Source organism: Eublepharis macularius, chromosome 9 (genome assembly GCF_028583425.1).
Source record: "Eublepharis macularius isolate TG4126 chromosome 9, MPM_Emac_v1.0, whole genome shotgun sequence".
Classification (NCBI taxonomy): Eukaryota; Metazoa; Chordata; class Lepidosauria; order Squamata; family Eublepharidae; genus Eublepharis; species Eublepharis macularius.
In genome coordinates this window covers 65,459,022-65,480,032 of record NC_072798.1, presented here as the reverse complement: position 1 = coordinate 65,480,032, position 21,011 = coordinate 65,459,022, and the positions used below count along the sequence as shown (strand labels likewise).

General features: G+C 44.2%; 1 protein-coding gene across 1 annotated transcript in view; it reads right to left on the bottom strand.

The window, feature by feature from the left end:
- Window positions 1-19,485, bottom strand: part of WIF1 (WNT inhibitory factor 1) — a 51,806-nt gene extending 32,321 nt beyond the window's left edge. The window contains exons 1-2 of the mRNA XM_054988938.1: window positions 19,193-19,485; window positions 17,904-18,043 (exon numbers count right to left, since the gene is read on the bottom strand). Of these exons, the coding sequence (XP_054844913.1) occupies window positions 17,904-18,043; window positions 19,193-19,343 (291 nt within the window). The 5' untranslated portion in view covers window positions 19,344-19,485. The remainder of the gene's footprint in view (window positions 1-17,903; window positions 18,044-19,192) is intronic.
- Window positions 19,486-21,011: the final 1,526 nt, after the last annotated feature.

Here is a 21,011-nt window from a genome sequence, read left to right as displayed (position 1 = left end):
GACTGGCAAGCCTTTGTTCTTAGGGCTCAGAAGACATCTTTGAAGTCTGGGATAGAACTCCTCTAACACGCCATTACCAAAGAATAACCTTTTGATTATGATCTCATGAAAGTATAATCAATAACTTACGTAAGCGAAAAATGTGGCTAAAAGCAAAAATCTTGTAATTGGACCTTTATTGGTTCCACATTGGTTCCACATGTTTCTCTACCAGCTTCAGCTTGCACTCTTATATACTAAACATCCCCTCTCCTCAAATTTTTAAAACTCTTTTTATAAAAGTGATGAAATTTCAGCAGCTACTGTCAGCCATGAATATATATTCAGGTCATAAAGAAGGATTTCACTCATCTTTTAGGCATGAAGAAGACTTTGTGGAAATCTAGCCTCTAATAGACTTCAATGTTAACAGAAAAGCCACAGAACTGAAATTGAAAATGTAGAAAGCAATCATTAAGAAAAAAAAGGGGCCAATAATTTTGCTCTCTCCTTTGGGGGGGGGAAATTTTGTTACTATTAAGGATATACAAGCTGGGGGCCTGCAATAAATTGGAAAAGAAGGGACAATTTGGTATTGATGAAATACCCTGTTGAGATGATTAAAATGCTGAAATTTAGAACTCTTAATATTGCGTCACAGAACTGCTTCTAAGTAGCACATATGACAAGGTTTGACTTCCCTGTTGTACACCCTAGTTTTTGGAGACCACGTTAAAATGTCCACATACGGCTGAAACATTCAGTCTATTCACTTTCTCCATACCATACATCTTATATACTAATAGCCAAGTGGCCCTGATCTGAGGATACTTAAATCCAGAGACTAGAGCCATGAACAGACAAGACAGATCTTCCTACGCACATGAAAAAATGCCCAGGTTTGCAGAAAAATGTGAAATCTTACAAAAAAAAATACATCGGGGTTTTTAAAAAAAACCCTAAAATGATTAAAGGAGCTCCTGTAGCTTTAACCAACTTTAATTAGTGGCTGTTGCTAGACAACCAAGTAACAGGTCAATATTCCAAGCTTGATTTCTGTCGGGGAAAGGGAGAGGGAGGGGGCAGAGCCCTAGGGCCCTTCCAGGACTTTTTTGGCCTTTTAGAGAGGACTCTTTGGGACTACCACATGACTTACATGACTCACCCAGGCCCAGCTGCTTGCTATTGCTCAACAGCAGCCCCGCCTCTAAAGCCAGTGTAGTATAGTGGCTACAGTTTCAGAGTAGGATGTGGAAAACCCAGGTTTGAATCACCACTTGGCTTGAGAAGCTCACTGGGAGTCTTTGATCCAGTTGCACACTCTCAGCCTAACCTACCTCTCAGGTTGTTGTGAGGATAATTTGGTGACAAGAAGTATGATGTAAGCTACTTTGGGCCCCACTGTGGAGAAAGGTAGTATATAAATGAAGTAAATTATTAAATATGGATGAAGATGGGGGACGGATAAAAGGTAAGTTGTTTAACTGGTCTGGAGAAAGATGTAGGGAAAGATGAGCATATGGAGGCTGCCAGGAGAAGAGAAAGAGGAAATTGTGTGAGGAAGGAGATACAGGGGAAAGTGAAGTACCCTCACCCCCACAAGTCCTTGCTGGTTCCCCACTATGCAACTGGGCCTGGCTCAGCCAGCACCATGCAACTGGGCCACAAGGGGAAAGGTGAAAATGGAGACAGACAAAGGCAAGTGGGAAGGAGAGAAGGAAGCAGGAAAAGGGGTAGAGGGTATGAGGGGCAGGAAAGGGAAAGAGGCCATGAGGTGTGAGAGGAACATGAGATGCCCCCTGCCAGCTCTTGCAGGTACCCATTTGTTATTTTATAATCCTCTCATCATGTCACACTAATAACTTGTTCTCTATATTAAAGAACTCCAAACAATTAAACCTTTCATGCTCCCATCCATTAATCATTTTAATTGTCATTTTCTGCATCTGTTCCAGCTCTAGGATACCCCTTTGAGATGGTTTGGATTCGAATTGTACACAGTATTCCAAATGGGTCAATACCATTTGTATAAAGGCATAATAGATGTTTTACTTCCAATGCCTTTCTCTTAAACCAATTACTTTGTTCACAGCTGCAGCAGATTGTGTTGATAATTTCCTTGATCTAGTCTGTGACCCTAGGATCTCTTTCCTAAATAGTTACATGTTAGTTCAGATGCTCAATGTATATGGTTGGGATTTTTTGCCCCAATATGCGTTACTTTACTTCCATTGAATTGAGTTGTTACCCATTCACCGGTGCAGTTTGAAATATCCTAGACTCTTTAGCCTTTATAGATGGTTTTTGCATGCTTGTTACGAAGCTATATCATACCCTCCACTTCGACCCTCAACGTTTTTGTCTCCCATCCATGAAGTCATTTTAAAGCTGCTCTTCAGCTTTTGGGGGGAGAAGGCATTAAATGCTAGCAGTAGAGTTCCCAGCCTCCAGGTGGTAGCTGGAGATCTCCCAGAATTACACCTAATCTCCAGGCAATAGTGATCTGTTTCCCTGGAGAAAATGGCTGCTCTGAGGCCCCTCCCCTCCCCAAACCCTGCCCTCTCAAGTTTCCACCCCCCAAATCTCCAGGAATTTCCCAACTTGGACCTGGCAACTCTAGCCAGCAGTCTGGTTCCATTATGGTTTGTGGCGTCCATCTCTTTTGCCCAAGCTCTGCTTGTCCCAAACTCTTCCACAATTCCTCACAAATCTCAGTTCTTCCTCCTAACACTACCATAGTGTGTACTGGAACAGAAATATTCGAGTCTAGTAGCACTTTAAAGACCAACAAAATTTTCAGGGTAAAGTTTTTGAGAGTCAAAACTCCTTCAGATACAAGTAGGAACAAAGATCCTGAGCCTTTACATCCCAGCCAGAAGATGGAAGGGATGTCACAAGGAAAGGCGTAAGGATGCAGAGGTACAATGCAGCTTGCTTAGGTGGGAAGGATGTAGCAAAGATGGGCGTAGCAAAGGAGAGTATCAGAATAAATTAGCATCTGTATTGAGATAAGAATCCTATGTCTCTATTCAGCCCTGGTGTGTGTATGTGCGGGGGGGGGGGTCTACTGTTTTGAATTTGTGAATCGTGTGTATTGCCTGTCTAGCTGGCTCTTAAAGTGCTACCTAGCAACTTAAAGCTGCCTTTCAGAACCATACACTGTATTTCCTAATATTATTGGTACCTGATTCTTCCCCTACACCATCTAAAAAGTACTGAACGTTCACAGTGTTTCCCATTAGGCAAAGTCACCATGTGGTCAGCACCCCTATGTTAAACCATTCATCTTACGTTCTCAACAAATCTCCCACTACTTCACGCCAGAGATGGAGATTCAGCATGAGAAGAAATTCTTCTCAAGAAATGATCCCATCTTTGTGATCATTTCCTACTACCTCCATTGAAGTCCTCTTGCCCAAGACTTTCATTCTCTCATGAGGGGGAGGAGAACACTCCAATATGCTTGGGTTCTGTTCCTACAATCCCTGGAGGCAGGAAATTGATTGCACTTTGAATATCTGGGGAGAGGGGGGAAAAGAGCCCACCCATCAATCTTTTTCCTCCCCCCCCCCGCAAGAACAGTGGATTTAGAGCTCCTGTGTCTTCTTGTGTGTCCTTCCCCTCATGAAACAAAAATCCTTCATTTGTCCTTCAGCATCTCATTTTCTCTGTGGCAGCCTTTGCTTGCCTATTTCTTCAGTCGCGGTGATGTTCTTGGGCAGATAAGCAGCTGAGGCCTCTGACCAATGGGGCCTCCTCCAAGGAAGAGCTGGATAATGTTATCTCCAGACAGAAAAGCAGGATAGCCCTGCAATCCTGCTTGTCTGTCCAGCTGTGGCCGAGCTCCTGGGGAGAGCCATTGAGGTATTTGGTTCGGGGAATGAAGAAACCAGTTCATTTTCTGGCACCAAAACTATGCCCTCGACTGATCAGCTGAAACAGCTGATTCTGGCCCATCAAGCCTTCTCTACACAGCCTTCAGGGCCATGGGAGTGGTGAGTCAGCAGGAGACAACAGCTCCCCAGAATGCAGGAACCCAGGAGGAGGGAGAAGCTTTTGTTACCTCATAAGGGTTTCAGTACTGGTGAGAACAATTTGCCTCCTTTCGAGAGCCTCTTTACCTTTCAGGAAAATACAAGAGCCTCTCGTCCACCTCCACCCCAACCCCCTTTAAAAACAAAAACAAAAATAAATCCTTTCTACTTTTCACAGAGAAGAAAGCCAGGGTTGCTCTTGGCCCACCAAGGCCACTTATAAAAGCTCCCTTCTCATTAGGAGCAATTATTTTAAATCTCAGATTAGATAACTGAAGATAGGGATCTTCCCTTAGGTCTTGAGGATTCTGATGCTGATTGGGATATAGAGGAAGGTTGGTTGTCTGATGAGGAAGCCTCTCAAGAGAGCAAGCCAACTCCCCATCTTTTTTCTCATAAGGAGCTCCCTTCTTTGCTTCAAAGAACATTAAAAATCTGCAGCTTCCTGCCCTTGAGTAGAAATCCTTAAGCATCAGCAGAATTATGAGAATGATGAAGTGGCCCCAAAGGTGTTCTCTAGTGTTAGGGAGCTGGGTTCAACCTTTCTTGCCTCCTCCTTTTTTAAAACTGAGATGAGAGGAATGGACAGATCCTTCCAATATCTATTTGCATTGCGGTGGCTCTTCCAAAGGAGGGAGAGGGCATGTTTAAAGACCCTAATGATTAAAGAAGCAACATAGCTCAGAGCCTGCAAAGGTATTGACTTTTAAAGCTTCGGCTGATATTTCTCTGATAGCAAGAGCCTCATCCTGTCACATGAATATCCAGATTTAAAATAGTGCCTGATCAGTTTACATGCATAGGCTGGAAATGGCTGCAGTCTTTATGTCAGAGACTAGCCAGCACATGATTAAGTTCTCAGCAAGGGCCATGGCTTCCACAACGGTAGCCAAAAGACATCTTTGGCTCAAGTCCTGGAAAAAGGACTCCATTTCTCAAATAGCATCCTGGTCTCAAATAGCATCCTGGCCTTTCTTTGGCAGTAAATTATTTGGGGAAAGCCTAGAGGGTTTGTATATCTTAACTGAGATCAAAGACAAGAAGAAGGTCATCAGAGGAAAAACTCCAACCAGACACCATGAATCTTCCCTGGAGATTCTTTCCTACAGGATGGGGGCTTCTCAAGGTCTAACAGCAAGTACTCTTCATCGCTGTCTTAAGCACTGTACTTCTGTCACTTTCCAGAAACCCAGCAGAGAAGAGATTTCTGAAGAGAGTCACCTTGCCTCAGCCTCCGACGGTCCAAATGTTTCCTTCATAGAGTCTTTATACTATTCTTCAGGCTCTGATTAGTCTTCCATTTGAGCCTTTGAGGGACATTTCCCTGAAGTTCCTTACCCTGAAGGTACTTTTCCTGTTAGTTACATCAGCATCATTGTTGCTATTCCATAGTTATTATATGTGAATGATATTTCCCAGTTACTGTAATTTTTAAATTGTATTTATTCCTTGTCATTGTGTATTTTTTGGAAGTAATGCAATAACCATACTCAATAATATTTAGTGTTTGCTGTGGCATGGCATTTCTTCTGTGGTTCCTCTGTATTTGTTTTTCATCTTAGAGCCAAACTACAAGTGACGCCTTACACAGGTTGGACACTTGTCAGCTTCCCTCAAGTTTTGATGGGAAATGTAGGCGCCCTGGTTTTACAGCTTGGCTCTCCATTACAGCTGCAAGACCAGGATGCCTACATTTCCCATCAAAACTTGAGGGAAGCCGACTAGTGTCCAACCTGTGTAAGACGTCACTTGTAGTTTGGCTCTTAGAAGGGCAGCTACGGGAATTGGATGAAGCCTTTTAAGTGGCCTCAGGCTATAGCAGTCCTTACGGTTGCTACACCGTTTAGCACAACCAGTGGGTCAACAACCAGCAGGTGTAAAGGAGAACTGCTACTAGATGAGAGTGACCTATTCCTTTTGTTTAATTAAAAGGCACCTCTGAGACCACTGTCACTGCTTGTCTACTAGGTGGTTCACGGCACTGTCTGAGATATCCAATAGCAGCTGGGATTGTTAACTGATTAAGCAAGCATATTGCGCACTCTTTGGTCCATTTATGTCAAGCTTTCTCTATCAATAAACATTGCCTTGAAATTTTCAAAGCAAAGGCTCAGCCTGTTCTCTTTCATCCAGATCTCTTGCTCTGCCAAGGCTCTTGAAAATAAAAGAAGGGTACTAATTAAATTCAGCAGGGTTAAAAGGAAAATAAGCTGAATGTAACGAGATGCTAAAGTCACTGAAGTCTCAGTTTCCCTTTGTGGCCTCACATGTGCGCAGAAGAATTCTGAGTAGGAGTCCTACAGGATCTGACAGGACAGCCCGTAGCAGAAAGTAAACATTTACCCAACACCACATTCTGGAATCTCTCAGCATGCAAATAAAGAATTCTCTCTCTCTCTCTCTCTCTCTCTCTCTCTCTGTCTTTTAAAGCTGGTGGTCCTTGCGTGAAACTTGCACGGGAACACAGGATCAGACAGCTTCTCCGTATCTTAGGGTGGACATTGCAAGCACGTTTATATAAGGCAGAAAACTGGATATTATTACCTTGTGCAACAACAGAAATAAAATCAAGTGGATAATGCCTAGTAAGCTTATTTTATCTCTAAGCTTATTTTATCTCTAAGTTTTTATTAATCTCAACATTACCTATCTGAAATAATGCTACTAGGATGTACAGTAAAGTTTGCTTTGAGGTTTTTTGTTCTAAAGTTGTCCTTAAGGCTATGTCATGGCTAATTTTGAAATCATGAGTATTTTAATTAATTAGTGTATGCAAATAAGTAGGAGCTGGTGTTATTTTTTTCCTAAGAGAAGAGAAAATCTTATTATTGAGAGAATATTGTGACACTGTGTTCAAGGCTATTTCTTCTAGGGTTGCCAGCTCTGAATACCTGAAGATTTGAGGGGTGGGGAGCCTAGGGAGGTCGGGTTTAGGGAGGGGCTAGAATTCAGCAGGGTATCATGCCATGAAGCCCACCCTCTAAAGTGACCATTTTCTCCAGGGGAACTGATCTCTGATGTCAGGAGATCAGTTGTAATTCTGGGAGAGCTCCCCCTGGAGCTTGGCAACCCTAATCTTGTCTGTACCCCTTTGATAAAATTTAAAAAGTAATCTTTAGCACATTTTCAAAGCAAATTCATTTGAGACTGCTTCCTAGAAAATTACTTGCTAGTCTTTGTATTATATGTGGTTAGCACTATATTACTTTTATTTAGCTGTGTAACGCATGCAAACAGCCTTTATGGTGTTACCAGTCATGTTCTGGTTTGTGATTCTTAACATCCGCAAACACCTGTCGTCCAATGAAATTTAGGGTGTGCCAAGTAAAATGTTACAATATACATTGCAAGCCATTTTAAAGACGCTAGGCCTACATTTGGATGCCAGTACTTTGTAGGGTTGCCAGCTCCAAGTTGGGAAATTCCTGGAGATTTGGGGGGTGAAACCTGGAGAAAGTGGTATTTGGGGAGGGAAAGGACCTTAGCATGGCATAATTCAATTGAATCCACCCCCCAAAGTAGCCATTTTCTCAAGGTGAACTGATTTCTGTGGCCTGGAGACCAGTTGTAATTCCAGGAGATCTCCAGCCATTAGCTGGAGGCTGGCAACCCTAGTACTTTGGGTTGGACCCAGTCTAAATGAATGGAGGTGCTTCTGGATCTTTTCTGTCTGCCCTATCTCACTGCAGCCCACTGATATCCCCAAAATGCTGGTGGGGGGGGGACAACAGGGGACCACTTCGGGAAGCTCAGTAGGCTGCAGTAGGAGGAAGAAGGCAGAAAATTTCCATTCCACTGATGGATGCACTTTCTGTTAATGGAAACTTTGGCTTCAGCCCTCTAAGTGGATTTCCCCCCTCCCCACAGCTTTTGTCCAGCACGAACTATACATACATACAGCAAACTGAGAAAAATTCCTGCTACATAGTTAAAGATGCAGAGGCCAGTTACAGCCAAATGAATGAAAGAAAAATGAACCAATGTGCTTTCCATATGCGACTCCTGATTCTGCCCTCAAGCAAACCCTAGAGACTGGCCAGCCAATTGCAGCCTCTGGAGCTTCACTGGATTGGAAGGGATGTGCCATTTCAGTTTAAAAAGGGGAGCTTTGATACATTTTTCTTTTGGATAGGGAGATCAAGGCAGTGGATAAAGGCATAAGCTGAGTCAGGCTTAACTTTTGGGTTCAGTCAGGATTTTGGCTTTTAGGATAGAGTACCTGGCTTTCAGCCCCAGGGGACCTGGAAACCTGTTCTCAAGCGAGGTTCTCTAAAAGTTTACAGAGCAGCCTGGAACCTGAGTTGAAGCCTGTCAGCAATGATTATTTGCTGAGGAGCCCTACCTGGAGAAACAAGAATTATTTTCTCCCCATAGCTTCTCTCTCTGTGTTAATTTAGGCTTAGGTTCAATCAGTAATATCTCGGTAGGGAAAACAACATCTGGGGAGTGAAGTTACAAGCCAGTTGTACATTTGTGCTTATTATTCATTCCACTGTATCTTACCTGTTTTGACAACTTTCCTGTAAATAAATCTTGTTGTTCTATTCCAACTCTGTGCTGTTTATAGAGTCAAAACAGCTGGGAGAAAGGGGTTTCTAATCATCTCACTATCACGTACCACATTATTAAGGTCACAACTACAAGCCCTTTAAGGAAAAAAACTACATACTACTATCCAGTAAATAAAAGCTCGGGTCCCTCTTTTTATAGATATTGTGGCAGTTGGGGTACACAGAAGGAAAGGAGGGGCCACAGTGTAGGAGTAGTGAGACTACATTCAATCTAAAGAGGCAGTTTGCCTCAGAGCTCTCCCCATTTCATTCTCCCATCTTATCTTTCCCCCATCATAATATGGTAGCACCATACTGGCAGTCACAATATAAGACAAGGGGTGTCAGCCAGGTGCTAACCACCACAGTCACCCTACAGAGACCAGAAAGCTTTTTACATTTTAAGCCAGACCCAGCCACAGCATAACATTATTTTATTGGGTTAGAAGCCAGCCTTATGGCTTCCTCTGAGCTCCTGACTGGTCAATGGATCCATAAGAATCCATTGACTGGACCTGTTGATCTTTTTTTTACCCCCAGGGAGGAGAAGAATAAATCCTTGAAGAAGTAAGTCCTTGACTGGACTCTCTCAGATGGAGTATTTTTATGACTACTAATGTACTGTCTCTTTGTCTCCATGTACCTAGTATTCAGAATTCGGCCTACACAGGAGGAAAAAATTCAAGGTGTTTTTGTAACACATGCCCATTTCACTCAGTTTGAAAAGGAAGAGCACTGCCTCTTCAAACTCAAAACACTAAACAGACATTTTCTGCTCATAAGAGGAGGGAATTCTGGAGAGGAAGATTAACAGGTATGTCTCTTGCTACGATATTTTACTGCTACAGAATTAAGGAACTTGAGGGGGGAAACGCCCTTCATCTTTTCCCCTGGGTGTCAAAATTTGAAGAAGGAGAATTCTGAAAGCATAACTTCTTCAGTAACTCAGTTGTTGAACAAAGAGCTTCACCCTTCCCAATATAAACTTTGTTACCCAAAGAAAACCAAACCTTTTCAGGCTGCCATCCTGTATATAATTGCCTGAGAGAGATTGGCTGTTAATTAAACATACATAGAATTGCAGTATTAGTAGCAAATTAAAGGCACTCTGCACATGATCTCAGTCATTTTGTTATCAGAACAGCAGGATTTGAGTTCAGTGGTACCTCATTGCTGTAGCTTCTGAAATGATGTTTCTTCCCCAATGAAGGATGCTGGGACTTCTGAAAGTCTCACTTCTGAAACTGTGTGCAGTTAATTGCCCTATAATCTGCATGCAGCCAAAGCCCTCATTGCTTTATGTTGTTTTATAGCATGGAAAATGTGTTCTTGAGCTAGGAATTTGGAGAGTTGGCCAAACTGAGACTTGCTATGCTCATAGCCTTCGTTGTCTCATACATCTCCTCTGACTACAGTGTTGGGGGATGGGTTTTAGGAAAGGAGGATATGAGGCAGACTTTTTCTCCTGTGTTGGGCATGCTTTGTGTTGTTGTAAACCCAACAGCCAAAGGAGAGGTTGCATTTGGTTGACACTTGCATAGGGTTTGTTGTTTCCCTTTTGTACAGTTGGAGAAATGCTTCTAGACTGTCTTCTAAAGGCAGTTGTCTTCTTCTGCAGTTTTACAAGGGTAAAGAGAATGGGGACAAAATCAGAAGTATCTGGCTGTGCCTACTGTTGATTCTGGCCCTGCTCTCTACCCTGCCAGCCTGAGAGCCAAGCTACAAGTTACGCCTGACACAGGTTGGACACTTGTCAGCTTCCCTCAAGTTTTCATGGGAAATGTAGGCATCCTGGTCTTGCAGCTGTAATGGAGAGCCAAGCTGTAAAACCAGGACGCCTACATTTCCCATCAAAACTTGAGGTAAGCTGACAAGTGTCCAACCTGTGTAAGGCGTCACTTGTAGCTTGGGTGTCAGCTGCCCCTGAAGGTCATAGGTACTTCTGGATAGAAAGAGTAGAAAGCCAACATTCTTGACTAGAGTGTCTACGGCAGCTGCGTGTGGCAACGAAGTTGTGCCTATTGCTTTGCCAGTGGTGAGTCTTCAGAGGAGGGAAAAGATCTACACCTGCAAAGGCCAGATGGATTTTCTTCCCCCAACTGCTGAGCATGGGATGCCGTGGGAGCGATGGCAGCTCAATTTCCTGATTGCACTGGTGCAACTTGTGCTACTCAGCTGCTATTCTGTTGATTCCTGCTGCTGCTGTTGGTTATGAAAGCTGACTGTTGCCAAAATAAGAAAAGCAATTTACTGTGCTCGTATGTTTAGTCAAAGCACTTTGTCTTTGTTTTAGAAATGTACACATAGAAAATACTGTATTTGCCAAAAGTTGATGCTACTATGAAAAAGGAGTACTTCTGTAGTTTACATATATGCCATGTAAATTACTATGCAAACCAGATGTAGCTTACAAGGTACCTTGTAACTCATCTCTGCTGAGCAGTAAAGCTTTTTTGGCAAAAGTTTGAGAAATTTAGTGCTGTTTTCTGTCAACAGCTACAGCAGATGGCTGGCACATGCCTGCTTTGCTAAATGAAGTGGGATCTCTACAGCATGACTCTTTGATCTCTGGTGGCATGTCTACAACACCAAGATGCAAAATACCACAGCAGAGCTGAATCTAAATATTAAAAGTTGAGAGCTTTGCTTTTGATACAGATATTCCCATTTTTTTATTGTGCCCATAAGCTCCACATTCCACATTGCAACTGCAGCGCAGAAGTTTAAAAGATTGTATTTATCCTGCTGGGTGACATGAAAGCATAGTAAAGGTATTGTTCAAGGTAGAGGGTTATGAACAATTGCATCAGCCGCAGTATCCAAGATGGCCATAAGTCTATAGCTCTGCGGACCACTTGTGTGGCTATTAGTTGAGAAATGCAGAATAAAAAAAGGAATGGAGTGTGAGAGGAAAAAGAGACATTGGGGAGGAATGTGATCTGAATTCATCAAAGAATTTTAGAAGCAGTGAAAAAATAAAGTGTTATCAAAGAAAGGGTGATTTATGAATGTATAAAGGGCAAGGGGTGGATGCCAAATCTACTTCAGTACAATCCTAATTATACTTTCCATGGAGTTATCTCCATTAAATAACATGGGACCTACCTACTTCTGAGAAGGTATGCTCAGGATTGTTCACTGAATTGATATTATAAGAGGGTGGATTATGTACATTTAGCAGTTCCTTTTGAAAGACAACTGAAACTGAACACAACACCACACTTTACATTATCTAAAGATACTATCATATTGGTTTTTTTTAAAATCCCTATATATTGCCCTTATGCTAACAGTGGGGAAAAAGAAACAGTCTATTTACCTTTCTAGGGAAGATTTGGGTCAAACTGGTAACCTTAGCACAGCCAAAATTCCCTTCCTCTTCTCCCCAAGCCAACGTCTGAACTCAGTAACACCTGTCTCAATCCAAAGATATTCAAGTCATTGTACATTGGTTTTCCCCCCAGGTAGTAGACATCTATGTTTGCCAGTCTCCATTATATTTCCCTCCTCTTGGACTACAGCCTTTACACTGAAAGGCTGGGCCTTCAGTGTTGCCTGCCTTACAACATTTCCTGTGAATTTGTTCACACGTTTGTATCTGTTGTAATTATCTGGATGCTAGATACTAAAACTGTTTTGAACAGCTGAGTGGGAAAGCCAGAATATCTTTTGGCTTTTATGTAAGATTTCCCAAATACGCATAAACATTCTTTTCATTTTAAATTTGGCTAACAACTAAATCCTAAGCAGAGTTACTCCAGTCTAAGCCCATTGATTTCATTGGGCTTAGACTAGAGTAACTCTGCTTAGGATTTCACTGTAAATCGAGATCTGCCACTTCATTTTTCATTCTCATCCTTGTGTAAGAAAGAGAAGTTGTAACACAATGGAATGACTTTATTGTATAATCGTGGATGAGTCCGACTCAACACTCAAGTACTTTACGTAGCAGGAAGATGACTGAGAGATGCATGAACACGGTTTGCTGATGTTCAGACTTACATGCCTTCTTTCAGGCACAGAGCAACTAAGGGTTTCCAGTTTAGATGAACTACGGTTCTCCATCATATGAAAATTCAGGCACATGATCAAAGTCAGTTTACTCTCCACAAGCCAGGTTTCTAAACCACAGGTCAATCCAGATATAGAATCCTGCCTTGTGGAGAGTAAACTATCTCCAATTCAGCTGTGCGCCTGTATTCATGTATTATGGGGAACCAGAGTTTGTTTCAAACCATGATTCCTTAATTGTGTTCTGTGTAAGAAGGTAAGAAAGGGGTGCACACCCAAGCATGGTAATAACCTGTGTTCATGAGCATCTTGGTTAATTGGAGCTTGTTAGTATCTGAATGCAACCTGGTGTTTCCTATAAGGCAAATATGTATGGGGCTTGCACCAGCTTTGAAACAGATTGGTACCAGTTTTTTTTAAAAAAATGCAAAGTATAAATGTTTACATCGTATTTTGTGCCACAAAAGCTACTGGTATGAAGCACCATCCTCATTGCTCGGTCACCTCCATTTTGTTTGTGTATGTTTTATTATTTTTGCCAATCATAGATAACCATATTTGCCCAAGGCAGAACAGACTGAAGAAGGGGGTCACATGCAAGTACAATAGCAGGCCTTCGCCTGGTAATCTAACCAAACATGACAATACATTTGCTGCAAAATTAATCTCTCTAGTCCCTTCTGCATGGAATCAACTTGTATGTAGACGTTCGCACCTCTCATGTTTGGTCCATGTGGCCCTAGTTCTTTTTCATCCACACCATGTCAAAATGAGTTGGGAACATGAATGCTTGCATTGTCATCACTGATGTGTCAAAGTGCCAGCCCTTTCTTCCTTTTTTTTTTGTTGCATATGTGCTGAATTGATGCATCGCAGGAGTGCTGGATCAACCTTTTCCTGGATTTCACCCTCTTTAGCCCTCCCTTTGTTGATCCTGACTGGCTGATTCACCTGTGCTGCGTGATTGGCTGTGAGAATTGTCTATTGGCCAGCCAAACAGTGGAAACAATAGAGGAGGGGTGGGTGGGCGATTTATGCATGATCTTGAATCACTCGCACAAACAAGCAACTATTATTTCTCAGAAACAAAGAGAAATCATATTTTTTAAAAGAAATTTTTAAAGAAGGAATTTTATTTTGAAGTGATCATCTCATTGGAGCAGTGATGAGCTGCTGGCAAAGCTCTGTTCCTGCCTCCTTCTCTGTTGCCCCCAAGCATTTGTTTCTTCACCATGGGATTAAAATCTAAAACTCGATATTAAAATCTTTATTTCTGATACTCAGATATTTAGCCCCCTAAACAATATTCCCACTCATCTCAAGGCAAAAAGAATAAAAAGGGAACTTCCCCCTGTGTGCTTTCAAACCAGTGATTCATCTATCCTGCGCTGGACTTAAAAAAAAAAGAGGAAAGAGGGGAGGGGGGAGGAATGGAAAGGAGAAGGAGATGGAAATGAGGGGAGAGGGAGTGGCTGGCTAGATGAGAGTAGCCAATCACAATGCAGTGGGCTGGCAGGAAGTAGGAGAGGGGGGAACACCAAAAATTGAATAAAGAGTATGCACAGGGAAACAGTCTAATGCAAAGCGGAATTTTTAAAAAGTCGTGGTATAAGTGCTCCCAGGAAAACTGTAGAAAAGCTGCATAATGGCTGGAGTGACTACTAATAGCGGTAAATCTGGTGCAGACAGTCACAAAAACAATGCTCCAATATGGAAACTGAACCAGTGAAACTAACCAGTGCCAACTCAGCTTCTGCTTTCTTATTATTTATTTATTATTTCGATTTATAAACCGCCCATCCTCAGGGGCTCTGGGCGGTGAACAACAGTTAAAATCAATAATAACAAGAAAACAATAATTTTAAAATCAACATATAATAAGCAATAATAAAATAAATTAACAAAGTACATTAAAGTGCAATGGTGGGGAGAACCCCACCCCCACCCCAAAGGTGGGAGGCCGACATGGCACCCCCGAACGCCTGCCAGAACAGCTCTGTCTTACAGGCCCGACGGAACGATAATATGTCCCACTGGGCCTGGGTCTCCATTGACAGAGTGTTCCACCAGGCTGGGGCCAGGACTGAAAAGGCCCTGGCCCTGGTTGAAGTGAGGCAGGCTTCCTTAGGGCCAGGGACCACCAGTAAACATTTATCCGTTGATTGAAGCGGTCTTCGGGGAACATACAGGGAGAGGCGGTCCCGAAGATATGTCGGTCCCGACCTGCTCAGGGCTTTAAAGGTAAGAACCAACACCTTGAACCTGATTCGGAATTCAACTGGAAGCCAGTGCAGCTGGCACAGGACAGGTGTGATATGTGACTGGTAGGATATACTGGTCAGGACCCGCGCTGCCGCATTCTGGACCAGTTGTATTTTCCGGATCAGGCCCAGGGGTAGCCCAGCGTACAGTGAGTTACAGTAATCTAGCCTGGAGGTGACCGTTGCATGGGTCACTGTAGCCAGGTCCTGGGGTGTCAGGTAGGGGGCAAGTTGCCTGATCTGACAAAGATGGAAAAATGCAGACTTGGCAACCGCCATGACCTGGGCCTCCATTGACAGGGAGGCATCCAGAAGCACGCCCAGACTCTTCACCACTGGCAAAGTTGCCAGTGGTGTCCCATCCAGGGCAGGGAGCTGGATCCCAACATCTGGCAGCCCCAGTACCAGCTGCAGGACCTCCATCTTCACTGGGTTCAGTTTCAGCCTGCTCTGTTTCAACCATGCCGTCACAGCCTCCAGAGCTCTGGCCAGATTGTCTGGGGCCGTGTCTGGCTGGCCATCCATCAACAGAAAAAGCCGGGTGTCATCCACATATTGATGACAACCCAGCCCAAACCTCCGCACCAACTGGGCGAGGGGGTGCGTGTAGATGTTAAGTAACATCGGGGAGAGTATTGCCCCTTGCGGAACCCTACACACGAAAGGGTGATGGGGCGATAGATCTCCCCTGACTGCCAATCTCTGTCTCTGACCCTGGAGAAAGGAGACCAGTCACTGTAAGGCTGTCCTCCTAATCCCCACGTCAGTGAGGCAGCTGGTCAACAAGTCATAGTCAACCATGTCAAACGCTGCTGTGAGATCGAGTAACACAAGCAGTGCCGACCTGCCTCGATCCAGATGCCTGCAAAGGTCATCTGTGAGGGTAACCAAGGCTGTCTCCATCCCATGGCCAGGACGGAAACCAGACTGGAATGGGTCCAGGACTACATTGATTACTTATTTTACATGCCCACCTTTGAAAAATCAACAATGTTTTCAAACAGATGAAGACAAAAACAAAGGGAGAAAGTAAGGTGATTTATTCTCTAGCAACCTCTATAATGGAGTACTGATTTTCCATCTTACTATAGCCTCATTTAAAAAGTTTCCTGCTATGGTGGAACAAAGCTACGATACCAGTGTGTTTTAGGGGTTAAAGCGTCAGATTAGGATCTGGAAAAACCGAATCTTCAGTCTGCCATGAAGTGACCCTAGGCCAGTCATTCTCTCAGCCTAGTCTACTTCACAGGATTGTTGTGCTTATAAAATAGAAGAGCACAGACTATGGTATACTGCCCTTTGGTTCTTGGAGGAAGGGCAGGATAAAATGTACCAAATAAATAACAACTTAGATATAACAATGAATCTTGTCTTGAAAGACTTACCTATTTATTGAGAATCTATCAGGGTCTGTTTTCAATACATGTTTTAAAGACTTAATATTTATAAACTGTTCTTTACCCCCCAAAAAAATCAACTTGAAAAGTAAATACGTGTTTTCAGTTTATGTTAACCTCACCCAGATTCACCATATATTGCCAGTGTGCCGAACTGTGCATGTGATTGGTTTCTGAAGTATGTCATACATGAAATTCCTGAAGATAAAAATGGAATGAACTTTGATGGGTCAGGTGATAGCATCATTTGGACATGGTAATTTTAATACCAGACCTGTTAGCCACAAATCAAATGTACAGTAATAACTGAATGAGTTCATATTAACTGTGGCTAACATCCTGAATCCACATGCTTACACTCCACGGCACTGAAATCTAAGATATACTGCAGCGCGGGGTCTGGTGGTGCAAGTCCTGAGCAGCGTCACATCCTTCTAAGACCATGAAAATTAATTGATTTTATGCACTGCTCAGGATTTCAATGTAAAAAAACTAAGCTGTGAATCAAGAAATATGAAATTACTACTTGCCTTGAAACAAGCCATGAAACAGCCATGAACATAAACGGATCGAACCTTTCTAAATCCATTGAAGTCCATGGGCTTAGATATGTATAATTCTGTTAAGGATAATTCTCAGCCTGACACCCAGTGGAGATAATACCATCAACCAGGGCTTTTTTTCAGAGGGAACGCGGTGGAACGGAGTTCCGGCACCTCTTAAAAATGGTCACATGGCCGGTGGCCCCGCCCCCTGATCTCCAGACAGAGGGGAGTTTAGATTGCCGACCGTGCCGCCAAGCAATTGCCGTGGACGGCAATCTAAACTCCCCTCTGTCTGGAGATAAGGGGGTGGGGCCACCGGCCATGTGACCATTTTCACCTAGAGCAATTTAAACTTTAAAAAACTCCCCCCTTGTTCCAGCTGACCCAAAGTGACATCATTGTGTGGTCTTGAGTTCCACCACTGAGTTCCACGACCTCTTTTCCCAGAAAAAAGCCCTGCCATCAACCAATCTACTTTACAAGATGGTTGTAAATATTATGGTTTTGAATACACAGAAGGGTGGCGTAAACTGTAAAGAGCATTCTAAAATGCTTCCAAGAGCATTTTGTAAAGGCACAAGCCTAAACTAGAATTATCCTTGTGGCTTATACCATCAAGCCCGTCTTTGGTAAAGCTACGCATTCTTTCTTCTCAACATATTCTACCAGTCTGAACAGACAACACTGAGCTTGATAGATCAATGGTCTGATTCAGCATAAGGCAGCATCATGCGTGTTCAGATCTCTTTCCAATCGACTTGCCCTTTAGTCATTTGTATGCATACCGAAGAAGAATTTTTTTTCTTCAGACACCTTATATTTGATAATATTTTTCTGGATTAAACTGTGAACTATTTATTTAGGAAAAGAGTTTCCCTGAAGGATGAGAAAAAGGAACACTGTTTACTTTTTGCTTGCTGTGGGTTTGATTTATTAATATTTCTCATGACAGGTGATTCAAGCCACCACTCTGTAGCCACTTTTTGGCACGTCTTTGAAATACTTTCCATAATTTTTTTATAAGCCAAATATTTGCTCCAGCTAAATGTCTTGCTTCTCTTCTCCCCCCCTTCTCCCCCCCGTCTCAGGCTCTGCCACGATGACTCCAGATTCGGGGTCTACTTACCCTGCCAGTTGCTTGCCAGGTAAAATTCATGGCATGAATATTGACCGGGATTGCTGGCATCCTCTGCTGGGCTTTTCGGAAATCATGAGTGAAGGGGGCCATCTTCCCTTCCGAAACAATCAGAATATCCTCTTCAAAGCCTGAAAAACAGCCACTAATTAACAAGAAACAGGTGGGAAATCCATCCGAATGTGGGATGAAAAACAAACATTTTACTCTGAAATGGTTTCACATCCCGTTAAACACAGATGCTTCCCTCCCCCTCCAGGTTCCTACTCAGAAAACACTTCAATAGTCTGCAGCTTGCAGGACTGCTAAAAGCCATTAACACCCCCCCCCCCCCCGGAAAATCCCATCCCTGTCCCCCCCATTCATGTCCAAACAGCGTAGGAAAGGAAATTGCATGACTTGCCCAACTCACATCAGGCTAACCAACGCCTGGGGGATTTTATCCCGCTGGCTCTGGGCAGATCTGGTAGAGTGCAGCAAAAGAGAACATTAGCCCAGTCCTTTAAAGACTAGCAGAGGTTTTCCAGCAAAAGCCTTCATGAGTCAGACCTCACTTTTTCTTTCAGATGGCTCATGAAAGCTTAGGCTGGAATAAACTTTGTTTACCGCTAGACTTCTTTCCTTTTGCTGCAGTAAACTTAAAACAGCTACCTCTCTGCTATATTGGAGTGTGTGATAATTTCAGTCATCCATACATTATGCAGCTCTGATTGTCTATAGCGCATGTTTACTACCATAGGTGTGTGCATGAGATCATCACGCATGACAATGTTTACATGCAGAAGCATGGGCTGGGTTCCCCGCAGGAAATACACACATGTGCGATCAGTCATAGCACACCATCTATTTACAGTTTTCACGTTTTCCCTTGCGCTGCGTGGAAGGGCTTTCCAGGTAGACGAAGTGGCTTGTCCGAAGGAGAGAGAGCACTCCTTCCCCAGCACCTTCGTTTCCCCGTGATGCGTACAAAGAAGAACATTTAAGCAGAGCGAAAGGTAAAGAGTCTTGCAGCCGCCGCAGGAGCCTTTCCCCGGGAGGCTGCCCTCCAGTCGCAAACTGACATATGCTTCAGCGGCCAGGCAGGAGGACTGCACGCTGTGCGATGGACGCCCGCTCTCGCTCTGGTCCCGCTAGCTGAAGTTTGCAGGGTCCGACTCCTGACTCCGAGCGGATCTCACGGAGCCTGGAGACGGTGGGAGCCGCTTGCCATCCCCGCCTCTGGGGCAGAAGAGCTGCCCGCAAGACCCCGTCGTCCACCCGCCGGCAGAGGCCCAGCTTACCTATCAACACGCGGGCTTGATGCGCGTCGATCCACATGTAGAGCGAGTCTTCCTGGTGCTGCGCGGCGCGCAGAGCCTGCAGGCTGGAGAGCCACAGCGCGCCGCAGAGCCACAGCGCGGCGGCGCGGAGGGGGCTGGCTGCGCTGGCCATGCTGCCCGCCGCTAGCCCGGGGCCTCGCGGGCGCTTCCTTCTCCCGAGCGGCAGCCCGCCCTTCGCACGGCTCACGCGCGCCCAGCTGGGTCCCCCGCTCGGCAGGCTCCGAGGCGAGCGGGCTGCCTGCCTCTTCGCCGGCTGTCCGGGGAGGGTTTGCCTCTTGGCAGCCGCCGCAGTTGTGAGCGGGACTGCGAGAAGGGGACGTGCCTGGAGAGGAACGGGCGCGGGCGCGGGCGCTGCCGCTGGGCTCCGCGAGGGGGCGCGGCGGCTCCGAGGACGCCCTGGCAGAGGCGTTGGAGCGTTGGGCGTCCGGCCTGATGATCTTGGGGTAGGGAACGTTGGGGGCCCAGCGAAGATAATCATCTCCCAGGGCCTTAACAGGATCCGTGTGTCCATTTGGGGAAAACGTCTTCATTTTTTTTAAGGATCGCTGGCGAAGTCATGGGTCTGTCATCTGGTTGTTTGTTTCAGATGGCTTTGAAGTTTGTTTGTTTTTAGAAAAACACCTTTCAACATGACTAAAGAAACTGGTTGTCTAAAGCTGGAGCAAACAAACAAAATCTCGGTGAAGAGATAAACTCATATTGACCTCCGGAGGCATACATGGCACGGAAACGGAGTTGGATCAGGGCAAGAGTTGCAAAAGATTTCACCAAGGGCCTGCTCACCCTCTTGTGCTGAATTCGCACAGCAGATCACCAGCTCCAAACACAAATATTACACAAATCCAAATACCGAGGAATCTCAGGGAATCACCAGATCCTGTGTCATTAACTTTAGTTGAAACCCACCTTAAAATGGATTTTGTGTAGTGATTTGCCAACGTTCACCTTCAGAGATGACGCTTGTTTCTGCTGTGCCCCCCAAATAAAGTCAGCAGTTGCCTCCTTTTGTACTCTGAATTTGTGAGATAAGTTGATGACAAGAAATGGACAGTAGGAAGCAAACAGTTCAACAAGGTTGGTTACATACCTAATAGATCAAGATGGGTAGCCATGTTTGTCTGTAGCAGTAGAAAAGAGCAAGAGTCCAGTAGCGCCCATAAGACTAACAAAATTTGTGGTAGGGTGTGAGCTTTCATGAGCTACAGCTCACTTCTTCTGAATGTTGTTAAATCTTATAGGTGCTACTGGACTCTTGCTCTTTTCTACTGCTACATACTGAATAGTATTTTTAATATATATTTTCTGTGAGAATTGATGCAGTGTTTTGGCTTTGTTTTCCATACGTACTGCTGGTTGCTTCTGCTGTTCCAAAGTATGTATCTATCTGAGTCCATTTTGAGCTGGCCCAGGGGACAGCGATGCAGAAGCCATGGAATTGGTGGGTGTGGCTGTGGGAAAAATGAAGGGGATGGAAAGACCAGCGCCATTTTCCTCCTTGCAGGCAAGGCTTTCACAAGGGTTTTGAGGGCTATTAAAATAATAGTGATAAAGCAGTTACTGACCTTTTTAAAAAGCTCTCAATCCCACTGCCGGTGCTGTGGAAGGGGAAGTGGTGGCCACAAGGGGCTGCTGGGAGAGAGCGCCAGGACGTGCGGCACCTCCACAAGTGCACAGTTTCCTGCCCAGATGGTATTCTAAGTCATTTGAATTGAGTTCTTTCATAAAAAATCATAGTAAACCAACTGAGTTTGAGAAAGAGTGAGGAAAAGCCTGTAAGGTT